The sequence below is a fragment of the Triturus cristatus genome, chromosome 3_1 (assembly GCF_964204655.1).
Source record: "Triturus cristatus chromosome 3_1, aTriCri1.1, whole genome shotgun sequence".
NCBI classification, from domain to species: domain Eukaryota; kingdom Metazoa; phylum Chordata; class Amphibia; order Caudata; family Salamandridae; genus Triturus; species Triturus cristatus.
In genome coordinates this window covers 1054398857-1054423877 of record NC_140583.1, presented here as the reverse complement: position 1 = coordinate 1054423877, position 25021 = coordinate 1054398857, and the positions used below count along the sequence as shown (strand labels likewise).

Sequence of the window (25021 nt, the reverse complement as noted above, 5' to 3'; positions counted from 1 at the left end):
TGTCACTTTCTCATGTTTCAGCCCCTTTTTGGCACTACATGTAGTTACAATACAAGTAATGTTTTCCAAGATGGCACCACATTTCTCATTTAGTTGGTCCTTTTTTGCTGTTCCTTCAACCACTTCTGAGTTGAAGCACATGCAGCTTCCGCATTCATTTATTTGAACAAGCAGGTTTCTGAGTTCCATTGCTGCAAATGCATGATGGCCATAATTGGTACTTGTAATCCACGGCAGCCTAAGAAACTGTACTTTTCCCCTCTAGTGTGTGACATACATGCTCAATTGAGCCTATATATTTTATTGCCACTTTCCGAATATTCAGACGCGCCCATCAGCAGATAAACTGTTGCATTTTTTTTTGCTAATTTTCTTTGTAGCATCCCAGATAGAGAGAATACTAATCATTGCTGCACACTGATGTGGGTCGCTTCTTCATTTGCTTTGGGCATTTAAGACACTTTTGTCAACTATGTGTAAGTGGACTCTTTACGTTACGTTTTTCCCTCTCTGATTCGATTTGGTCCTGTTTTACCCGGCCGGAGATTTTTTTAATTTTTCCTCTACAGGGACAACTTTTCTCAGTTCAATTGGGTAACTATATATATTTCAAGAGACACCAGATCTAATTTTTTTAATACCACCTTTTTTGGGTTAGTAAATATCCAAATATATGTTTTATTTACTTGGGATCTACCTGTATGCTCTAAATTTTCAAATGATTTTCGTCCTGATGATGACCCTATGAGTTTGTTCTATGGGTCAAAACACCGTCAGCACCTTTGGGCATAAAGAAAGTGCAACTAGGAGGCTGGTTGATTACACATCTGTGAGAACAGAATATTTGATGGCCACATCAAATGGATCAGTTCCTAGAGGTTGGATACACAGAAATGCTAAATGCATGGGGACTAACACACCCTTTGTGGATCCAAACCTAAAATAAAATCTTTGCAGCATACAGGTAGATGCTAAGCAAACACCAATAACTCATATCGTAACTATTAGTGAGGAACAATTGTAATTTGAAGTCTAAGCTGTTTAACTAAAGGAATGATTGTTTAACTGGAAACTGCTTTTCCAAAACTAAGACGTTGTTGACAGAAAACTAGTAATAGAGTTAAAAATATTAAAATATTGAACTGTAGAGAGCTACTATAACACAAGGTTTCTTTGTAAGTTGAGATTAACAGACGGGAAAAAAGGTATTCCTTGTGAGGATAAATTAGGAAATTTATACAATATAAATGAAGAATTAAAAAAAACATACCTTTCTCTTTTGTGGTGGTAATGGACATTGAGTCACTCCATTCTCCTACTCCTCGGCTAGTGACAGCAGAAACCTTCAAAAAAGAGAAATTCATGTTAGTATAACAAAAACTTAAGTTATCACAAAATTACAAAATGCTATGCCATGACACGAGGCTAGAATTAATCTTTTATTCATTCTTCTGAGCAGCAACAATTAAGAGTTCCAAGAATCAGAACACAGAACCACCACACAGAGAAATAGAATCCTGCAATCCAGTAAAATGTCCTTGGCCTCCATTTTCTCCCTCCGTTTTTGCTTCCTCTGAGCAGATAAGTATCATAGATAAGTAAGATGTTGGTTTAGCATTGTATATATATTAGTTGTTTAGGTGGATTTCGTGTGTATGGATTACCCAATTTGAGTGGAATCGTGTTTTAACAAAGAATTTGATAACAAGTTTTAGTTATATCACATAATAACAAAATATTTAAAAAGTCTGAAATTAAAAGCAGAGCATATTTCAAAATAATGGGTAATTTCAGTTTAGAGGTAACGTAATGGTGTAAACCAATAGTTTTGACAGATAAAATATTTTCAAAAGAATGAAAGATCGTTACAGAGACGCGCCGCGTGGATGCCCGTGCATTCTTTAAATGACATAAGTATGGATTTGGCTTCATTTGGGAAATAGATGCAGAACTGCCATATTTATTGAGGGCACGTTTCGCGTCTGACGTTTGATGTCAGAACGGGTTGTTTCAAAGGAATTAGACCTTCTTTCAAACAAGCAAGCTTGTTTCTGAAGGAATTTGACCTATGAGGCAGGTATCCCAGCAACACGAATTTTGGCTGCGATCGTTGCAAGAATCTGAGGCAAGGTAGTTAGAGGAAATCTGAGGTAGAACAGAAATAAAAAAAACTAGCAAAGATGAAGAAATGTACATAAAATTAAATACAAAGTTTGGGTAAAAGATTTTTTTTTTTTTACTAATGGCAGAGCAGGAGTCTGGTGAGACGAGCCAAGAAAAGACATTTTTTATTTCAGGAACTGCATGAGGCAGGTTAAGAGGCAGTTAAGAAAGAACTCGGAAATAAAAGATTTGATAAATATAGATGATGAAGAATATTTTTCAAGGAGAAGATAGAGTTCCAGGTAGCAAGTGAAGGAATATAGGGAATGCATCAGAAAGGAAAGGAGCAATGGAGAAAGATAACAAAAGTTCAAAGGGTTCTGGCAACAGTAAAGAGTTAAAATAGAATTTGACAGAGCCTCGCGAAACAAGAACAACAACAAAAAAGTTATTTTTTCTTAAAAATATGGAGGATATTGTAACAGATGATGGATCAGATGCTAGTAAAAGATGCAATAGTGAAGGTGGAAGAAAACCTGGTGGATATGCAAGTACCCTTTTTTTAGTGGAAAAAAAGGACAAGTGTTGGAGACCACTGATAAATTTGAGGATCTTAAATCAGTTTGTGACCTACAGACACTTTAAGATGGGAGGGATTGATCTCTTCAGGGACATGCTACAGGAATTGGAGTGGATGGTGAAAATGGATCTCAAAGACGCTCATTTCACTATTCCAATAGCTTTAGAGAGTCAGTGCTATATAAAAATTAGATGGAAGGGTGATTTATACCAGTTTCGATTTCTCCTTTTCAGCTTTTCTGCAGCTCCCTGGTGTTTTTATGTAGGTTTTAAGACCAGTAGCCAGATTTTTGAGATAAAGGTATAAGACTGATTGTTTAGCTGGACAATATTTCAGTTGGAATCGCTGGGTTTTATAATCAATTTGGAAACATCAGTCCTGGTTTAGTCTCAGAGTTTGGAGTTTCTGGGATTTGTGGTGGACTCTGTATAGAGTCAGTAGCAGTTACCGGAAAAAAAAAATCAGATAAGACAAGTAGTAAGGAATCTGTTGAGAAAGAGGAAGTTAAATTGAGGGAGTTGGCGCATTGTGATTGTTCTGTTATCCTCTTTAATACAGGCTCTATTTCCAGGACCCCTACACTACAGGGCTTTGCAATGTCTTGAGACGTTGGGGCTTTTAAAAGTTTTGTGGTACGGGGACAAGGGAAAGAGTTGAAACCGAAGATGGAGAATTTGCAAGCCTGGAACAGTCGAGCAATATTTGGAATAAAACCAGATGATGTGCCTTTATATTTTTGTCACATACTGTGCAATTGTTGTATAATTCTGTCTCAATAAAAAAATTCCAACACAAAAAAAAACCTGATTATATTCTGCAAACAGATGTGTGCAAATCAGGATGGGGTGCAATGTGTTCAGGGAGGACAGGATGAGTTTAGGATGTGTTGGAAAGAGAGGGGCATATACCTTGTCTAAAGATGAGAGCAGGATTGTTTGCCCTAAGAATTTACAAAGGAAATTCAGTTTTGTTGAACAAGGCCCATGTAACAGCAGTGACATATATAAACTAGTTGGGAGGAAGCATGTCGAGGATTAGTGAAGAAAATTTGGGAATTTCCTTGGAGCACAAAATTTGCTTTGAAGGCTGAATATTAACATAGGGTTCACAATGTGGTGTCGGATTGGAATTCAAGGAATTTGACAGATTTCAGAGACTGGAAATTAAAGGAGGAATATTTTGAGACATTCAGGAATGTATTGGACCTTTTGGGGTAGATCTCATTGCATACTGGTTGGCAATCCAGTTGAAACATTATATCAGTTGCAGACCAGATCCAGGTAGGTGCCATAGCGGTAGATGCATTCATGCAGGGTTGGAGAGTGATGAATAGCTATTGATTCCCACCTTGTTAATGATTCAGAGGGTACTAATTCAGGTAAGGAGACAGAAGCGTCAAACATTGTTGACTACTTAGTTTTGGAGAACACAAGCTTGGTTTCCAACATTTAAAGAGATGGTTGTGGAAATTCCTTATTTGATCAAGTCATACAAGGATCTATTAAGAGGTGTGGAGAAGGTAGAGCATCTTTTAGTAGAGTCTGGTTTGCTCATCCTTCTAGTTTGGAGAATTTCAGGAACTCAGGAAGATTCTCAGAAATTTTGGGAACAGCTTCAGTGTTGCTCAATGAACCATGGGCTTCAGTCACTAGGAAAAGATATAGATATGGATGAGGTGTATGGTTACATTGTACAAGTAGAGGTGGCAATATTTTTGGCAGAATTATTTAAGAAAGGATTGTAATACAGAACAGTGAATTGTTATACATTGGCTGTTGCAGCAGGACATTCTTTAATGCAGGGGATGGTAATTGGTAGGAGTCCATTGATTTGTAGATTAATGACGGGCACTCGCTTAAAGAGACGCCAAGTATTCGCTTTGGAAAGTGGTTTGATTTTGAAGTTTTTGAAAGATGGCCAAGTAATACATATTTAGGAGTAAGAGAATTAACGTGGGAGCCAGATGTAAGAGCACTGGGAGTGACCAATAGATTTTTCCAACCTAATGGGGTTATATTTGAGATTTGGAGAAGGACTAAGGTTTGGTTCTGTGTTTTACCCTACGTTTGATAATCACCAACAATTGTGCGTGGTGAGATGTATAAGGTAATCTGAGAATAGGATGATGGAGAAAAGATGTGCTGAAGTGGATCAGCTGTTGATTCCCTATGCAAAGTCATTTAACAGAGTCTCTAATTCGAACATTGCAAAATGTGTGAAGTCTGTAATGAGTGAAGTAGGCATAAATGTATCTTTATGTAAGGCACATTCTGTTAGGTGTGCCATGGCAAGTAAAGATTTTATGTCAGGAGGAAGATTAGAGGGGATATTAAAAGTGGCAGATTGTTCTAATGCGGATATGTGAAGGAGGTTTTATTTTATTCCTACAGAACAGGTGTCAAGCTGTGTTTTAAAAGACTTTGAACATGCATAACGCTAGCCTCCTGTCTTGTCATAACATTTTGATTCTTATTGATTTAATGCATAGAGAATCAAAAATGTATTAAAGACAAGGAGGCTAGCATTATCCCACCCTCCCTTCCCGTATATAAAATGGAGAGGAGGGGATGGGAAGATAATTTATAAGTGTTTGGCAGTTTAAATTGTTTCTTTAGAAGTAAAATTTTAGAGGAGAAAGAGTTTGCTTTCAATAAAAATCACGATTCTTTATGCAGTAAACCTCCAAGAAGTGACATTCTCTTTCATAATTCCATCACCCTGAAAACCACTGTTACTAATCATTATATCCCCCCGAGCAAACATTGTCCAATGATTGTCGCTACTTTTGTTGGTTAAATCTGGTCTTACTAAAAATGAATTTATAAAACACGAAATTCATTATTGATATGCAAAACATACAATAGAAAACAATGCACCACTGTGATCACAAAGATCTTTATTTTCTGTGCATCTCCAGCCCACCCCACCTTCAAAACAAAGGCTTTGCAAGGCCAACAGGTTTGGTTTGAATATTCAGTCATATGCCAGACTTACAATCTTTGCCAATGCAAGCAGCATCCTGGTAAAAGATGAGTGGAAGTTACCAGATTCGTTGAAAGACAGGAGTAGCCTGGAGACAAACCCACAAGAACAGTCCGACGCACTGAAATCATCCACAACTCAGTGGCATGTGACAATGTCACCAAGCACACTGAGGCATAGCAGACTCAGCAGCAGGATGACAGGAGTTGGCCATACACTGAAATCCACCAGCAGCCAGGCCAACAGGTGGACAAGACCTGCCACGAATGGGTTAGAGACACCTTTGCCACTATGACGGGAGCTGCCAGGCGTGCAGAGTTAATTTCTGAGTAGCCTGACAGCAGGAGGTTGCCATGATTTAACATTTTAAAGTAAAAAACAAAAACACAACACTGACATGGCTTTGGAGCCATAAAAGATGCTTTCATGTTTTTCTGATGCGAAACAAGGTGGGGGTGGGACTTGAGGACAAAACTGCTAGAAAGTGCTACCCTCCCAACATTTGGTTTTAAAAAATACATCGCAGCCTGAGTAGTTAATCTTAGTTCTGCATCACAGGTCATAAAGGTAGAATATGCTTACCTGTGTGCAAGGGTCACAGAGCATTTAATTTCCTAACTTAGAGTAGGCAACTGTGTGTGTCTGTAATTTCCCAAATGCAGCAAAACCTCCTAAGTCTTAAAAGGCAAACTTTGTTCTGAATTGCTTTTATTTTCAAATGAACATAAGGCAACATTGCAGAATGGAACTTCAAACATGCTGGCATGTACAAAAGCTCCAAATTCACAAAAGAAAGCACAGAAAAGAAATATTGGCCTGATAGGCTAAATATGGAGATGTGAAAACATGTCATGATCCAAAAAGGTAGCAGCAGCTTTCATTAGCCAGTAAGCCTCAAACTGACATTTAGTTCACAGGTTTAGCTATTTTAGAGAAAGCCAGGAAGGGTTTAATAAAAATATATATGTACGTGACATTTAAAAATTGAGACATTGGCAAACCAGAGGGTTGTTTAGGACTTGAGTGAAGATACCAGCGATGAAGAAAGGAGACTACAAGTAACATTTCTTACTGCATCGTATGAAATTCTTTGAAAGCCATAAGCATAGAACAGACTACCAACCTCACGTGAACAACCTTAACACCAGTTGCAAAGGGCAAGGCAATCAAGAAAGCTGTACTTGATAAGAAGGCCCTCAGTGAAAGAAATTACTTAGAGCTCCTGCCCAAACGCTTTACCTGTTCCAGAGTCTGCATCTAGATAGTAGTGAAGGTACAACTACCAGCAGGCTTCCAAGTAATTGCTCCACAAATATCTATCACTGGGAAATTTCATAAGCAAGCCTCTGTAGCCACTGTGGAGTGAAGTTTCATTTAATTAAGAAGACGCTTGTTAGCTAAATAATGGCACAACGAAATACAATAACCTATCCATCAGGAAATGTATGACTTGGAAGTAGCCAAATCAGTTTAAAATGCCCTGAAAACAATGAGCAGGTTAGAATAATTTAGATCTTTTGTTCTGTCTAAACAAAACTTCACGACTTGCCAAAATGTAATGACTGAAGAAACCATTCTGTAGGAGGGGAGGGATTATTGAGACTTGCAAAGGTATAATATAATTTAAGTGGACATCTGGGTCTACTTATGGTAAGGAAGAAGGGTGTGAAAAACAGTGTAAGATTCCGTTGCAGACAGACTGAAGTTAGCTCTCTTAACGTGCTGCTATTTATGAGGGTAAGTGCTATATAATCCTCCAAAATCTCCTTTATGACAGAGATCATAAGGAACATTCCTGGAGCAGGACCTTTACAGCATGCTATAGTAGCCAACAAGTGTACTTGGTGGGGGTTGGGGGGGATATGACTGGGCCAGAATCAGAATCTTTTTAATGATCACATACTCTTAGCGGGACACAGTCATGGGTATAAGAATGACACTCATTTATGGACTCTTCGTCTCCCTCAGACATCTGTTCATACATCCTCGAGGTAGAATTAGGTGACCATATTTAAGGATTTTAGGAGCTATATTGCCTTCTTTGTGGCTTCCAAGGTATTTGTGGCAAGAATACATCTTGTGCAGAAAGCATATTTATTAATTTTAAGACAGTAATTTGATCAGAGAATTCCAGTGTCATTTATTTCAAACTCTCCCCAGCTACTAACCACATAAACAAGCATTTTCCGATCAAGAAGTATTGGACCAGTATTATATGTGAGCCTAATGATGAGTACAGCACACACACATTTAACCTTGCTAGATTTGGGTAACCAGTAGATCAGAATTCAATGTGTAAAAAGTCCAGGAGTTTCTGCTTTCTCTGTGAACAAAAAAGAATAATCCGTTAAGAAGCTGTTTGTTCGTTTTTTCTCAGCTTCTTTCAAACTTGTTTTTAATGCAGAGTGTGAATTTGCCACTTCTTTTTCTTGTCGGATGTGAAGAGCAACCTGTCAAATTGAGGCCATAGTTTCAGCTTTAAAAATGTATTCTCAGGAAATGAAGGGATTTCAGATACAGAGTTAAGAGGACAAGTTTGTTTTTACACTGCACTGAATTTGAAGTGACCCCAATCTTTGAACATTTACTTAGAATCCAACCCAGTGTAATTATTACATACTATAAGTTCCTCAATCGAGAGCAGACAAGAAGAGTCTATGAGACGTGCATGCGCCTGCAGTAACAATCTTAGCAGTGAAGTGTCAGCTGAAAACTTACTGAACAACTGACTAGAGATCAGACAGTAAAGGTTAGTTAGGATAAAAAAAATATACTTTTGAGAAATAATATGGGGTACTAGGGAGAGTCTAGTTTACCAGAGACTAAAGGGGGTGTACCTGGAGAGAAGTGTAGTAAAATGTATTTTTCAAACAGAAGAATACCAGCATCAGATTTTGTTTCCAAGCAAATTGTTGGAGAGGCTGACCTTGTTAAGCAAAAAGTGTTCCTTATATGATTTGAGGTAAGGTAGGTAATTCTGCCAAGTTGCCCAGTAGACAAACTAAAGTAGAGGTGAAAGACTCAGAAGTGAAAAAACAACTGAATGGATACAGGAAACAGAGTTGGATGACAGGGATGAAACTATACATTATATAGACCCATGTGGGAATACTTGAGATTGAGGGGAAAATACATATTTATTAGTTGATTCAAGGGCAAGGATGATGAGTGTTACTGAGAATTGCTGAAAGGGACAAAGAATGTGAAACAACTGGCGCCTCCAGGAAGAAATCTGGTGAACTATGATGTCAGGAGTATGATTTGACTGAGTTTTTATGGCATGAGATGAGGTTTAAAAGAAGGCACACTGGAGAAGATGTATATAGCACAAAAAGGGTTACCATACTTGGGATGGTATAACCAAAGAATATTTAAGATGATTTTGGTACCAGGAGCTCATGACCAGGCGATGCCGTGTGAGGGAACACATCCCTGGAAGATGCTCTCAATACAAGTCTGAAAAAGAAGAACTGAGCCTGTGACGCAATTGCTAGTACAAGGCATGCTGGGATATTAAAGCTGCTGTGTCTTTAAAGGAACAGAGCATTTTTTCATTTCTCTGTAAAGCTAGCATATCAAGTTACCTTTTCCTTTATGTGGTATCTTCCATTTATAATTTTGAGTTTTTTTCTTTGTAGAAGCATGTTTGAGGTTTGCTATGTAGATTTGTAGAGAGCACTACTCACCTGCGAGCGCATTCAGACGCTTAAGCAGGTGTGTAGGCATTTGATCCCTGCAGAGTATTTGGAAGAGCCACATCTTAAACCTCTTGTGGAACTCAAGCAGGTAGGAGGAGGAGGAGGCTCTGATGTGTTGTGGGAGATCATAGAAGGTTTTGGGTGTGATGCAGGAGAACAAGTGACCTCCTGCTCAGCTTTTGTGAATGCAGGGAGGGTGTGAGTGAGAGTGAGATTGAGGCTGAGCGTAGGTGTCTTGCAGGCTGGTGAAAGTGTATGCCGCTGTTTAGGTATGCTGGTCTAGTGTTTAGTAAGGCTTTGTATGTGTGGGTGAGGAGCTTAAATTGGCTGTGCTTACGAATGGGGGCATCAGTGGATCTTCCTGATGTGATGACGGTGTGGCGTGGGAGATTGAGAACGGGTCTTGCGGTGGTGTTCTTGATGGTCTTAAGTCTGTGTAGGAGTTGCTTGGCGAGTCCAGCGTAGAGTGCGTTGCCGCAGTCGGGCCTGCTTGCAATGCATGCTTGTGTGACAGTCCGTCAGGCGTTTGAAGATCTTTCATAGCATTCACAGGATGTAGAAGCAGGAAGTGCTCACTGTAATGACGTGCCGTCATGTTGAACTTCTAGTCTAGGATGATCGCCAGATTTCTTTCATGGTCGGTGGATGTTGGTCCTAGCTCCGACAGCCACCAGGTGCTGTCCAATATGGAGGTTTTATTTCCAAAGATCAGTACTTCTGTCTTGCCAGAGTTAAACTTCAAGCAGTTGGTTCTCATCCAATCTGCTACCATGGTCATGCAGTTGGTGAAGTTGGTTCTGGTGGTTAACGTTTTCAGTGACAAGATGAGTTGGCAATTGTCAGTGTAGGTGATGCCTTAGGATTGGATGATGTTGGCGAGCCGTCTCATGTAGACATTGAGTGGGACTGAGGGATGATCCAGAGGGGGCTCAGCAGATCAGTTTCTTGGTCTCTGATGTGAAAGGAGGCAGTCTGACTCTATGGTTTCTTCCTGTGAGGAAGGAGACAAACAAGTTGGGTGCGGGTCCCTGAATATCAATCTCGTGGAGTCTTCCAATGCAAGTGTTGTGGAAGACTGTATCGAAGGCCATGGAGAGGTCAAGTAGGATGAGGGCCGCTGTTTATCCTTGGTCTTGGAAGATCTGGATATTGTTGGCTGCTGCGATTATTGTAATTCCGGTGCTGTGGTTATTTCTGAATCTTGACTCGGTGAGGGTTTTTCATTTGATCAGGTGGCTGTCACAGTAAACAGATAAGGGCGGTAGGGTCAGGTTGGTGTGCGAAGTTGCTGTAGATGTTTGTGATTTTGCTGTGGAATACATTTGGTAGGTTGTCGCAGAGATCTTGGGAGGGGGGTTATGTTGTTGGCTGGGGGTGTGGTGAAGTCCTTGATGATCAACAAGATCTCCCTGCAGCTGTTGGACCTTCCTTTGATGCGTTCAGCTAGTACCCTTTTCTTAGCGTCTCAGTTGCTGGTGGTGTGCTGCTTGCAGATGGTTCTATCTGTGGTTTCGTCACTAGCTCTCCATTTTCTTTCTCACTGTTTGCAACGCCGTTTGGTGGCTTCAAGGCCCTCTGTATACCAGCTGGCCTGCTTGTTGGATTTCATGGGTGCGAGGAAGTCCTTACTGTTTGATCCGTTTGTTGAAGTAGGTGATGTCCTCGTTGAGGTTGTCTATAGGATTACATTGATCCGTGCCGAGGGAGCTTAGCCGGTCTGCTTATTAGATTTTGCCTCAGCTGTGGCTCGGTATGCTGATTCTAGTGGGTGAGCTGAATAGTGGTGTGCTGATTTAGAGGTGGATGATGTAGGTTTCATGCTGCAATTTTGCTTTTAATTATTTGGAAAAGACCATTAAAATAATGTTTGTTATACGGCTATAAAGGTTTTACAGCTTTAAACCTCATTGAAATGTATTTAAATGTGCATGCTATACTTGGGAAAGAAATGTTGAGGGATGCCCACACACAGGTGGAAATTTCCTGTTTATGATTTCAAGACAGCAGGGCTACATTTTCACCACTCACCAAAGATAACCAGTAACAAACATCTGCTTTAGTTCATGGGAGGTCAAAAACTGGACACATTGAAGTCAGAATTTAGCTGCAACACCTGCTTATATACATCAGTGATTGTTTTTTTTGTGAAGAATTTCCAAATCAAATAACAATACTGGACTAAACAAGAGGCCATTTTTACTCACCCTAACAGTGTATAATGTATCAGCTTGGAGATTCTTTAGAACTATAGAGTTGTCAGCTGCTCGCAATGAGGACCACTCCTTGTTGCCGTTTGTACTGTATTCCACCTAGAGATAAAGGGATTCTCAATAAGAAAAGTGACACTGAGCATTCAACATTTAAAGGTAAAAGTCTCCTTTGTGCATGACTTAACTGGACAGATCTTAATTGGATTGTGAATAATACGTCCCAGCCATATGACATAAACGTAGTGTTGGCAAAAATAAAGCTAACTTTTCATTTGCACCATCAATATTTGCTTAAATAGTAGTTAATGTCTCATAGGGGATCTTTCCCAAATATGTAGAGTGCAAAACACTCATTCCAAACTTGTGTTGCCACATGCAAGCTGCCAATTGGCTCTGAAGATAATTTCTGGGCATGTGGGCCGACTGCTGTACACTGCAGGAGTTGAACTAGGTTTATTTTTATGGGGATAAATGTAAAAACCCTGCAAGTTAAACAGGGATAATGGACAAAGTTTGAACATTGAAAGGCACTAGTTTAGAAATAGACTAATTACCCTACCGTTGGGGACTAGACCTATTAAGCCAGCTTGGACAACACTGGCACCCAAACCACGGCAATACCGTACTCGCTGACAAAAACAGGTACCACAACAATCACTCCAAATCCCCCTCACAGTCTTCCCAAGCACGGGGGTCAGTCTCCATCCCCAGCACACACTCTTTAGATCTCCAAAGTAGTGGTGCACCAGATAGAGTAGAAAACCCCTGGACATAGTGGTGGCGATTCATACTGATAACCATGCAGACACTGACCTTTCTCAGAGTCCCGCCCTATGGCTCCTGTGCTATTCATTGTTTTTGGGGCACCAAGACATCCATACTTGAAACTTGACAATTATGTTCTGATGGCTGTCAGTTGTCCTTGATTAATGAGGGGTCCATCACTCCATTCAGGTTTTACAAATTGATTTGTACCTCAGTTTTCTTTTCAGGGTGACAGATGCTTCTTGAGTGGAAGTATGGGGTGGGAGGAGTTGGGGGGAATTAGTAAGATGTTAATTTTTTTGATAGTTCTGATTTGTTTGTACGCTTGTTTGTTTTTACCTGCACTCAGACACACTTCTACAATGTACTTCATGCAGCATGACGTGAGGCACACCATTGCCTATACACAGCTTCCTTCCAAGAGGACCCTGACTCTCACTCTCCCTCCCAGTTCCTTAATGACGTACCCCTTCCTTGCTTACCCAGGTCGAAGCCCAGATTCTAGGCGAGCCTTTCACAGCCAAGGAGATCGGTGCGGCCAGTCTATGGTGGACCCTAGGAAAACTCCCAGCCCAACAGACTCCCAGCAGAGTACTATGCAACATTCCGAGCCCCCAACTTCTGGCCCTTTATAAGGAAGTAGCACAGAAAGGTGCTTTTCTGCTGGAGATCAACACCGCTACGACTGTGGTGATCCCGAAAATACAGCCACCCTCAACGGCATGCGTCGATTACCATCCCATCTCACTCATCAATGGTGAGGTCAAGATCTTTGCTACACTGCTGGCGAACAATCTCAAGCAGGTCATTCATACCTTGATACATCCAGAACAATGTGGATTTATGCCGGCCTGTAGTGCAAGACATTGCCTCCGGAGCCTCCATGTGGCCCTCGCCCACCGTCATCTCCTTCCACCCGCCTTAGCCTTCCTTCTTATCGACTTTGAAAAGGCACTTGATACTGTGGACTGGGGATACCAGAGACTAACACTGCTGTGTGCCGGGACGGGGCCCAGTTTTTGTGGACTGGTCCAGGCCTTGTACTCCAACCCCACAGCACGTATCCAGATCAATTGTGTTCCCTCCAGTGCCCATTGGACGAGGTACTAGACAGGGCTGCCCTCTGTCCCCACTCCTCTTCATGCTGTCGATCAAACCGCTGTCGCACCTCATTCGTACTGATGCTCAACTGCGTGGATGGAGATGAAGTGAGGGTCACGGAGACCGCATAGTCTTATTTGAGGATGATGTCTTTATCCGACGGACCCCGCAACGTGTGGTCCGCATTGCCGCCGCATCCTTCAGGAAAAATCCCTCCCCTCCTACACACTTGCAGTGGCGGGGAGAGGACTGGTGTGCACAACAGGAGAGACAGGCCTATGAAGGCTGGGATTGTCCTCTTAAGCATGGTTGAGAAAGGGAGGAAAGGCTTGGTCAATTAATCTAGGGTCCTACTGAGGAATGAGAGTGCTGATGTTGCTTTGTGCTACAACATCATGTCATTTGATAGCCTGTACCGTGGTCAAACGCTGTATCGGCCTATCGATATGTTAACTGTGTGTCTTATTATGTTCTCTGTGCAAAATTCAATAAAATCCGTTTATAAAAATAGACTAAATTATAAGTAGGGATCCCAGCTATCCTTTTTTATTGATCTTAACACAAATACAGATTGAAAATATTTTTCCCGTCTTGTACATACTTAAAAAAACAAAAAATACATACATTAGAACTTCCAAGAGCCTCTCTAAAAAACGGAACTGTGTCAAGACTCATGCATGTGCAAATAATTCAGTTAATAGGAGTCAATTCTTTCTTAAAAATTAGGTGATAGGTTCTAAAAGTCCCTCCAATGTACACAGTTTGATCTTGACTGTACTATCCCTCCTGAAAAGAGCATCATTTGTTTTTACCCAGCAGAGATGAATGACACCATAGTCATAAGACATTATACAAATGAAAATGTTACTTATGAAAGAAGGGGGGAGTTGTAGACAAAGTTTAACATTGCGCAGCAACTCACTTACCTGAAGGCAGGTAGTTGCTTTTACCCATATTTTTTTACCCTACTTTTTTCTTAAGTTGATTTTTTCTCAACATGAAACATTACTGAGTTGCGAGCCTATGCATTTGCTCACTGCCACGTGTTTTGATTTGCTGTTTTTCCTCTCGCACAGTCCACTACAGGGTATGATCGCAGTGTTCCCTTCCTCTAAAAAACACAACCAAACCATGACAAGAAGCTTCATTTTATCATTGTGTGCATGAAAAATAGAAATCAAGGGTATACTGTAAATGAGAGTTAGTCAAAGTATATTTTTCACCTCACTATTTTTTAGCCGTGATGGGTACGCATTTCTGGGGTATTAAGAAGAGGGTGATGGAGTATTCAGGTGAAGAAGGCAGAAGGATTTGTGGAACTCGGGCTTTCTCATCAACTCTTAGAGTTGGTTACCCGTGCTATATAATTATTTCTGTATTATCTATCTTTTTGGCTACTTTCATTTGTGCTAAGTGAGTCAATTACATGACCGGATGGGAAAAGGTTTTTCGCTGAACCAATGTCGAAAGACTAATTACAACAGCTTAATATCTAGATCACTCTACGAAACAAAGATCACAGTAATTTGACAGTGGATGATTATTTAGGTATTTGTACAAAAAATACTTACAATGTACTCCCGTATCGATCCATGAGCTCTGGACGGAGCAACCCATCTAGCAGTTACAGACACATCCGCCTCTTTATTCAGGGACAGGAGGAGTTTCTGCGGGGCATCAGGCACTAAAGAAATAAGAATATAAATTAGTGCATATGGCACATATAGGTTGCAAAGCTAGGCATTAACATACAAGCATTACTTTCTGGTAACAGGTGTACATTACAAAGCCATACATTTCAATAATGTCTGCTTACTGATACTCAAACTAAAATTCAGCCTATCATTCACTTAAAAGAAATGTCCTCTGTTTTACCAAGTCACCTCATTAGGACTGCTATCCACCACTTAATATTCCAGATTATAAATTACCAGCAAGTTTTAAATAATTTTAAAAACTATCATTGCTTGTTTTAGAAGTGTGTTGGAGCAGTATATAAATAAGAGAATCATTTTTAAACACTACCTTGTTAACATCGTTTCTACTAGGGACTGTGTCTGGATTTCTGGCAGGATTAAGTTTAGATAATTAACTCTGAAGAGTATAGTAAACTGCCTCTGAATTAAAAAATCTGAGGCAAATTGCTAGTGGTGTATCCAAGAGAGCATTTTTATGGGGCAGGGACACAGATTAAACCAAAAGTTGCACCTATAATGGGCAACACACAATGCTTGCCATAACTAGCCGCCCACCATGTTTTGCTTATGGTAGACAGCCTGTTTAGGTCTAGGCTAGACAGCAGATGTGTTGTCTCGAAGAGACGTGTTGTGTTTAATTTGTGGGCTTCAACCTGCCCACAGGATTCCCATTTGTTGGCTTCATCATCTGTCTCATATTCTTTATCACCATTTGTCCATGGCGTGCATGGTCATGCCTCTTCTTGTGTTTAGCCCTTCCCCCAGATCATGGACCAAGTATTTGTAAACATTGACTGCTTCCGTTTTTAGGACCATTTTAGGACCTACTTCTTTCTTTCTTTTTCAGCACTGTACACAGTGTTTGTGCTTCTACCAGCTCCGTCTCCTTCCACCCGACCTCACTCCCCCAAATACTGTTCCAGCTGTACGGCATGCTTAACTGCTGGCTTGACTTGCTCGTTTTATTTATGATTGAGCGCGCCACTGGAATGTTGCTTCCGTGATACCCAGTTGTTCCCTTTACCGTTCTAACTGTACAGCATGCTTTACCACTTCATTGACTTGCTCGCCCTCCTTGATAACAGCTGCACATGTGAATGGACCATGATGGCGCTGCAACTCTGCCAGACAAATCACATTTGAATAAACCCTCTTTAAGTGCGATATATGGCGATGGTGCGATCGCATCAACAATTTAAACTTCCACCAAAGACTACAAAACTACATGTTCAGGTGGACAGGTTTTTCAGTTGGCGACTGATCAGGAATCAGCAGGAATAGATGCTTTACGACAGGATTGTAGCGGTCTTCGTCATTTTGCGTTTCCTCTCCTCTCTTCTCAATGATTGCCTGGGTATTCATGATGGTGCGCAGGTTGAAGGAAACAATGGCTGCTATTACCCCACTTTCAAGGGCACAGGTGTGGTTCCCTATTCTCTGGAGTTATCAATGGATTTTCCAATTTCCTTACCAATGTTTCAGGAAGTATTATTGGGCCCAACAGGAGAAATCTACGACTTGGTGATAACAGGCCAGGTGAGGCTGGTGGCATTGAGAATTTAAGGAGAGTTTAGGAGGTGCAAGGCCTGTGACAACAGGCCTCCACACTTATTAAAATATCCTGGGCTCCAGGGACAAGAAAAATGTATAGATTGGTGCATGGACAGGGATTTTGATACCGTTTCGGTGTCTACAGTGGAGGTAGTAAATTATTTATCAGAAAGGTATGAAGGGGCATTGTCTTATAGGAAAGTGAATGTAAACAGATCAGCGATTGCTGCAGGTCATGTGTTGGTCAATGGTCTCTCTGTGGGTCAGAATGTTTTGGTAAGGAGGTTAATGAGGAGCATTAGAATTGCAAAGCCTCCAGTATCCAGGTACAATTCAGCTTGGCATGTCTCCAGGGTCTTAAGTTTCTTCGAAAGTTGAGAATCAAATGAGTTATTGTCTTCAAGGGATTTATCCTTAACACTGACAATTTTATCGTGTTTGGTTTCATTCAAGAAGGTGTTGGATGTACAGGCCCTTAATGCTGCAAGTAGGATTTTTTCCCTGAGGGGTATGTTTTTGTCTGACAAAAAGATTAAATTTAACTCCTTTTATCGACATGCTTTCAGTGGAGTATTCATTATCAGACACTGTTCTATATATTTTGTTAGACATGCTGCAGTTAGCTGAAAAAGAAAGATGATAGTAGGGGTTCTGTGCTTTTGTTGAGTTGGAATTCTTGTGTTCTAAATTATTTAAAGGAGCTGATTTGAGTAGTGGCAATAAAGGAGAATGCATAAAATTCGACTCAGTCTTTAATAAAATCCAGATTTTCTTTCCTCCAGGCTGTGGAAAATCTACATTTTTCAAAGCAATTTTGAAAATGTCACTTTTAGAAAGTTGCCATTTTCCTTCCATTAGGCCTTTGTGCCCGTCTTGGGTCACATGAGTGGGTGTAACTGACAGATTTTGTGAATTCTTCGCAGACAGTCACACAACAGAGTGATTAGATGTGCCTCAATGGGCCGTCTCCAGACAGGAGGGGAGGGGGCGGAGCTGAGAACAGCCCGCTTACACCTGAATAGCCTGTGCTCTGCCTTTACACAAACGATCTGACAACCCTGCATCATCCCTGCAGCCAGCTTGGAGCCAGGGCAGGGGAGTCAAAAAATGGCATGCACCCCAAAGAACCTTTCCAGATGCTTCTCCCACCTTCCAGGAATAGGGCACAAGGGTATAAAAATAGGACACTCTTCAGTACACTTCTGGACCTGTGGTAACCATGCACAGAAGAAACACCGCTGTGCTTCTACCAGGACGGCCACTCTGCTGGACTGCTACTCTGAAGGAGCTGCTGCCCTGTTGTGCTGACCTGCTCCCCTCTTGCCTGAAGGAAGAAGAAATGGACCTGCAACTCCATATTGAATCCAGAACCCCAGAGTGAATCAAAAAACTAGTCTGCTGGCCGCCTGATCTGAGCCTCAGGGACTTAACGGGCTCCCCCACAGCTCCTGGATCTGTTCTCAGTGAGTTCATAACCACCAAGTGGTACCTCTCAGGTCCTGGGCCCTTCGTGTGGCTCTTCAGCTATTGAAATCAAGCTTTTTGGGTTCTTCGCGAACGAAAATGGGCCCATTTGCTTCAGAACTGTGCCGCTAGCACTGAAAATCCTGCATGAGCCCACACCAGGCTGTCTCTTCACACAGCAGAATAGACAGCCCACCCATCTGCGACATCTGGCCTGCTCTGCGCACCACACCGACTGCCGCCCACTATGCTCTCTTTGCGCCTCGCGACCCTCTCCAGTGCGAATGGGACCCTTAGCACAAAACTTGAGTAGGTAAAACTTCAGCAGGACTAATCTGGGACTGTATCCGACCTGCGCTCCATTGCGGTCGGTGTGAACTTCATAACTCCGGCTCTACTGATTGGAATTTTGTCATTTTGGTGTCAAATAATTTGATAAAATGTATTCTATTAAGTTAAAGTGGTTTGGGATTTTTATTGTGTTGTGTTTTCACTTTTATTGCTGTTTGTGTGCCGCATAAATACTTTGCAAATAGCCCCCAAGTTAAACCTTTTGGGCTTCTTGTGCCAAGCTATACAGGGTTAAGCATAAGTTGAAATCCTGCAAGGGATTGTGGCTGTTGTTTGACCAGGACTCACACCGCAGTCAACTAACAACCCCAATTTCTCACATCACCAACCCCGATGTAGACAGCCAAGACCCACTGTGCATGGCTCTGGATCTTCTCTCAGTCATTTTTTATTCATAAAAATTGTGTTTTTAATTTTTGGGAAAACAATGTCTTTTTAATGAACACAAATGGCAGTCACATGATCATGAAAATCACTATTTTAATCTAGCAAACAAATTATTTTTCCAATTTTTTGTCGCCTTTTCCCCAGCCTCTGAGTGCCTCCAGCACTCCACTGAGTTTGTACATCTTTGGAATGTCCCTCCCCCGGCTATGGATATTTTTGTACTACGGTGCACAAATTGCAATTTTGTACAATACCGCACTTTTCAAGATGCAGGAAAAAATGTATTCCTTTCATCAGCTAGTCACATTTGTACAAAAATTGAAATATGATTGACAGAAAACACTATTTGTGGAATTGCGCTTTGAACCCACCAAGATATACAAGAGAGTTAACCCATTCAAGCACACCCAAAATTTTTAGGAATACATATAACTCAAAAACCAGTGAACAGGGTCACACTAAGCTATGAAAACATGCTTTTTGAGTTTAGTTGTACCTTAATTGCATGTTTGTCCTACTTCTGCTCAGTTGTTATAGCTAAAGCGGTGTGCAAAATGTAATAAAAGAGCTAAAATGACCCCCCCCCCCCCACCCCCGGAACTGCATGTGTGACCTTCCCTATCTATGAGACATGAGTGCAAATTTGGAACAGATCTGATTATGGATGCCCAAATTTATCAGCAAATTTAAAAAAATCTGTTTAACGTAAGGTACACATGAACTATAACTATATCGGGGCCACGGCAAAATATGTATCGATAATTTTTTTCCTTTCTTACACATTATTCATTCTCCAATCATCCTGTCTTTCTCTTTTACTTCTCCTCTGTCATACCCGCTACAATTATTTTGCAATCCTCATTTGTTATATACACATATATTTATCATTTCTTTTTTTACATTTAGCATTTTCTTTATATTTCTTTTCCTAAAGCCCTGCTTCCTTCTGCAGGCTTAGTTAAATCGCTCAAGGGCTTCAGTCTCTTTCTTTTAAAGCATTTTTTGCTTTGGTCAAAAGAGGTGGTGATGGGGCACAAAAAGAGGCCATGAGCAATGCAGCTAAGGCATGGATCCCAGTTGGACCTGTCCTGGTAACGTCTGCACTATTGAGTTTCCCATCACCATACAGGTAGGAAGAGAGAAACGGTGAGGCCAGTGGCATACTACCTATGTTCTCTAACAAACTTTCAAATGCATAGCTAATGTGAAGAGGTGAATATGGCCGCAGGTAGTAAACCAATAACAGCACACAGTAAGTGACCGTATTGTATTCGTCAGAAACTTCAATGGGAGATAACTTGCTGTTGGCAGGAGCAAAGAAATTATTTACACTTTTAAAAACTCAATGAACGAGGTGAGATGAACAAGCAAGTTACTTTTGGTAACACTTTTTGTAGTAGATACCCTAACTGCAGATTCTCTCCTTAGAATACTCTGTAGACGCCAGACTAGATCTGGAATTTTTTTGAGTGTTACTCCCACACGCCACTAAATGGTACTGTGCGGCTCCATGCTGCACCAGAAATGACAGAGGAGCCGCATGCATGCGCTAGCACTGCACATTGACATCAGTTTCTTGCTTTTTCCCTTTCCATGCCATCCGCCAGGGAGCGTGAACAATTGTTGGTACAAGTGTTCTGAATACTAACTTGGGATTTTTATAAGAAGCTACCCCAAAGAATGGGAGAAGGGAGGGTTATGAGGAATTGACCGTTAGATAAAGTATCCACAGGACAGAGAACTCCCAAAGGTAAGTAACTTGTTCTTTACTTATAACCTCATGCTCATCCTAAAAATTCATACCAGCAGTACCGCCTCAGGGAGAGGGTCTATGGAGAAGACTCAGACCAGAAAGTCATGCAGCACAGAATGGGCAAATTGCCCTTCACACTCGACCTGGATATCAAGGTGGCAAGTGAAAGTATGCAGCGACGCCCACCATAACAGCTTGGCAGCAGATATCAAGGAGAGGCACTCTGTGAGCCAATGCGGGGGCAGCAGCCTTAGCCATGGTGGAATGGGCTGCTTCTTGACCATTGCATAGCAGAACTTAATGCAGAGGACTATTCACCTTGACAGGGTCTGCTTCTGCACAGTCTTCCCTTCATTCACACTGGAAAAGTGACAAAAATCTGATCATCCTCTCAGTGTTCCTTGGTACCATCAATGTAAAAGCTTTAAGCTGATGAGGTGTGGCTTACCACCGAAAAAGAGGACTGCTTGAGCTTATAGCTCCAGCAAACGGCTCTGTGACAGTGATTATCCTGCACCCCAGGGTGGTCCACTGGGCAAGGAGAATATCTGGGGCAGCTTAGAGCGAGCAGTGGAGCTGGCCGGGCATACTGCAGAAGGTTTGCAAGCAGGCGACGCCGATGGGAGGATGCCCAATGTGTGTTTGGCAAGATTGTGGCCGACGTGGCTGCAAATTGAGGAGGGCCAAGCAGCCCCGGTCCTGTAATTGGGAGCTGGCCACAGTGATTCTGTGGTCCTGAAGGGAAGGGCCGCTCCCACCCCCAGGGCTGGTCGGTGGAGGCAAGGTGGTACTGGCCGATGGGGGCAGTTGCGGAGATGGACATTGCCGGGCTGGATGCACAAGAAGCAGGCTCTGTAAGACAAGAGGGGGTCAAAGAGGCACCACACCAGACCTCCAGAGGAGGGAAAATACTTCCTGCAATCCCATGGGGCCCTGGAGTGGAGAGGAAAAGGTGTCTTTGCTGGGGCCCCTAGTACAATAGAGGCAGCAACCTTTTTGGACCCACACTGTGCCATGGAGGGGGGAGTAAAGGCAGGGGGAGGTGCACAGCTTACCAGTGTTTGTGCTGTCGCTATGCCCCTGGAAGGGGCTACCCTATGCTGCCTGTTTCCTGGGAGACAATGAGATGGAGGGGCACCAACATACTGGGTCAATGACCAGTGGGGGCCAGAGGTAAGCGTGGGGGTGGTTTGTGTCCACGGGCGGCTGCCTGGGATGGGCCTCTGCTCTTGCCCGGGCAGGGTTGCCGGCCCACCGGGGGTAGGGGAGATTTCTGGCCCAAGCAGGAATGCCTGGTGTGCCCCTGCATATGGAGGCCCTGGCGCAGTATTCGCCTGATGCCCGCTTTAAGTATCAGGCAACAGTAGTCCTTCACAGTATCATCTCCACAGAAGGTCGCAGGAGGGCAGAGGGGTGAATTGGGAAAGAAATCAACCACACCCATGGCAGAATGGTAGGACTCAAGGCGCCAAAGATGGGATCGGCAACGGAGCCAAAACAGATTACGGACTGGAAGCCACATAGCAACAATCCTTGAAACATGCAGCGATCCGCTCTCAGGCTCCCGAGAGCTTGCCTGGACCCCGGGGTGGCAGCAACAATGGCACCGCCAGGATGCAAGCTGAGCAGATGCCCGACAGCAGCTCCGACCAGTGTCCCGATAAGACTGAAAGAGTCAGAGTGGTGGCAGACATTCAACATCATTGCACCTTGGACACGGGTAACAAATGAGTGACCTTGGCAACGGACTCAGATGAGGTGCCTAGCACATCTGAGAACTCTCGGGAGAATTCAGACGTGCCAGAGGTCACCCCGATAACAGCGGACAATATAGTACAAGGAGCCGAACCAGCAACTTACACTATCATGGACCTGGTGTCCCACCCGGGGTAGATCTAATGGCAATTCGCTATGAACGACAAACATGAGGGCCTTCAAATTTGTCTGAAGCAGCTATTACTGTTTGTTTACTATGATATTATTGTTCATTGTTTTGGAGCAACATACCCCATGAGCGTTGGGGTGGTGGGGAGTTTCAGATAGTGGCTCTAGGAGATTGTGGGGATTGGGGATGAAGCAGTAGCGTTAAGGGCATACAGCGTTGTCAGCTGGACACAGCGACACCGTGCAGAGGCAAACATACATGTCAATGGTCACACCACACACAAATCCCTCGGGACGAACCTGAGGTTTTATACAGTAATTTAAAAGCCTAGGTAGCAAATTGTGGAGGAGCAATGTAAAAATATTTTGCTATGCAAAACCTTAACATAATCCTACTGCAAGAAATGCACCTTGCAGGTAACATCTGCAGGGTGTTGAACTATAGCACATACTATCTTGTTGGTACATGCAGGATTTTCACAGGATCAATGACATTTTCATTGGATCCAGGAGAATGGGACTACTGCTCTTTAAATCCCTCCCTTTACAAGTGTTCCAAACCTGGAAAGATAAACTGGGGTGTCAGCAGCAGTGAGTTTGTGATGGCAAGGGCTAAAACTGATACTCACCTCCTGGAACTTCCTCCTGGGTCTGCAGACCAAGGGGGTTGGACAAAATAGGAAAAGGGATAGCAGAGGCATCGGAAAGCCTGCTCCTTATGGGAGGAGATCTTAATCTAACCCTACAGAGTAACCTAAACAGGCATCCAGGGATAGACCCAGGAAAGACTTGCGCCTTGTCTTCTTTCTTGACTTAATGGGGTTGGCAGACCTGTGGGGGAAGAACATCCAGCACACGACAATACACATACAACTCCAACAAAATGTGCTCTAAGTCTAAGTTTGGCTATTTTCTGACACCAAGACATCAACTGGATAGGTTTAATCATACTACCATACTACCATACTCCCACGTGGATCTCTCTGACCACTCGCCCCTGACAACACACCTACAAACAGGTATCATGGGGTCAAGGGGAGGAATGGTAGTTAGACCCCTGCGACATAACTGATTGGATTACCAAAAAGCTGATCGCTTAGACCATGGACCTCTACTTTGAAGAAAACACAAATGGAAGGAGAGAGATAGAGGCTAGAGAGTTATAAATTAAATTAAAACTATTGGGAGGCTGACCACGGGACCACACCCACCCAAAGCCTAGCACTCATGATAGAAGGGGTGAGAGAAATCCTGGGAAACCAAGTCCACCAGGAGGCAAGGGCATTACATAGCGGGTATCTAGCCAAGAAAGATGAAGGCCAGAGATGAATATCCGCCATAGACACAGGGACAGGCGAGCCTGCCGAAACCCCGTCCGCCATAGCACAAGGGGAGGACGACGACATATTTGAGCAATCTAGAAGACTATATCAAGGATATACTGGGACTCTGAATTCAAAAGGAGGCGAGCCCCTCCCTAGATGTAGAGCGGGAGATTTCAGACGCATGAGCCAGATGAAAAGTGGGAAATTCCCAGGTCCCAATGGCTTCGCTCCACCAGCCACCCTCTATTTAAGATCCAGAATAGTAGGCAATGTATTATAGTGCTACGAAGGAGGACACCCTGCCCCGAGACCTTGTCGGCCGACAAAAGTTATGATCCACAAGCAAGGGAACCAAGGGAGGATTACGCCTCATATCACCTAATATCGCTACTAAATCTGGAAACCAAGATCTTGGCAAACATACTGACCAATCGTCTGCTACAAGTGGTGGACACATGGGTGGCTCCTGATAAATCGGGCTTCAAGTCTTACAGGGCGACAAGGCACAATCATCGCAGATTGGCAGGATGCCTCGAACGATGTGACCTGATTGACGATCTAGCCGCCCTATTTGCCCTAGATGCCAAAAAAGGTGCTTGAGTCATAGGAAGGGCCCTATTTAATGGTGTTACTACATAAAATGGGGATGGGCTCAGAGTTCCTGGCCTGGATGAAATTGTTATATAAAGACCCCATAGATAAGGTCAGGGCGAACAGGGCCTTCTCCTGGGAATTTAGACTAGCCAGGGGTACCCGACAGGTATGCCCACTGTCCCCTATACTCTTCAAGATGGTGATTAAACCCCTGGCCAGGTGGTCCTGGAAATATGAGCTGATAAGGGCATACAATGGGACCCAGAATGGGAGGATATTGTATCTAGCAGAACCAACACACTCCATCTCAGGGTGCGGGAAATTCTGGAGGTGTTTGGTTCCTACTAATGAATAAGAATAAACTGACATAAGTCAATTTTATTCCCACTGTTGAAGGAAGAGGAGGATTGGGCCTGGCACTAAACCCCTAAAATGGCAACAGGTTTCACATATCGTGGGATCTTTATCAAGAAAGATCGTGAACTAAACATCAGGGAAAACCTGATAAAAATCCTTAACTCCTACAAAGTGGATGCAGACCATTGGAGGTGAGTGCTACTGTCCCTCACTGACAAA

General features: G+C 42.7%; 1 protein-coding gene across 1 annotated transcript in view; it reads right to left on the bottom strand.

Annotated features, from left to right (window-relative positions):
- The window catches only part of SORL1 (sortilin related receptor 1), a 744876-nt gene that overhangs the window by 131724 nt on the left and 588131 nt on the right, over positions 1–25021 (bottom strand). Inside the window, exons 36-38 of the mRNA XM_085645831.1 lie at positions 15011–15123; positions 11568–11672; positions 1271–1343 (exon numbers count right to left, since the gene is read on the bottom strand). Of these exons, the coding sequence (XP_085501957.1) occupies positions 1271–1343; positions 11568–11672; positions 15011–15123 (291 nt within the window). The remainder of the gene's footprint in view (positions 1–1270; positions 1344–11567; positions 11673–15010; positions 15124–25021) is intronic.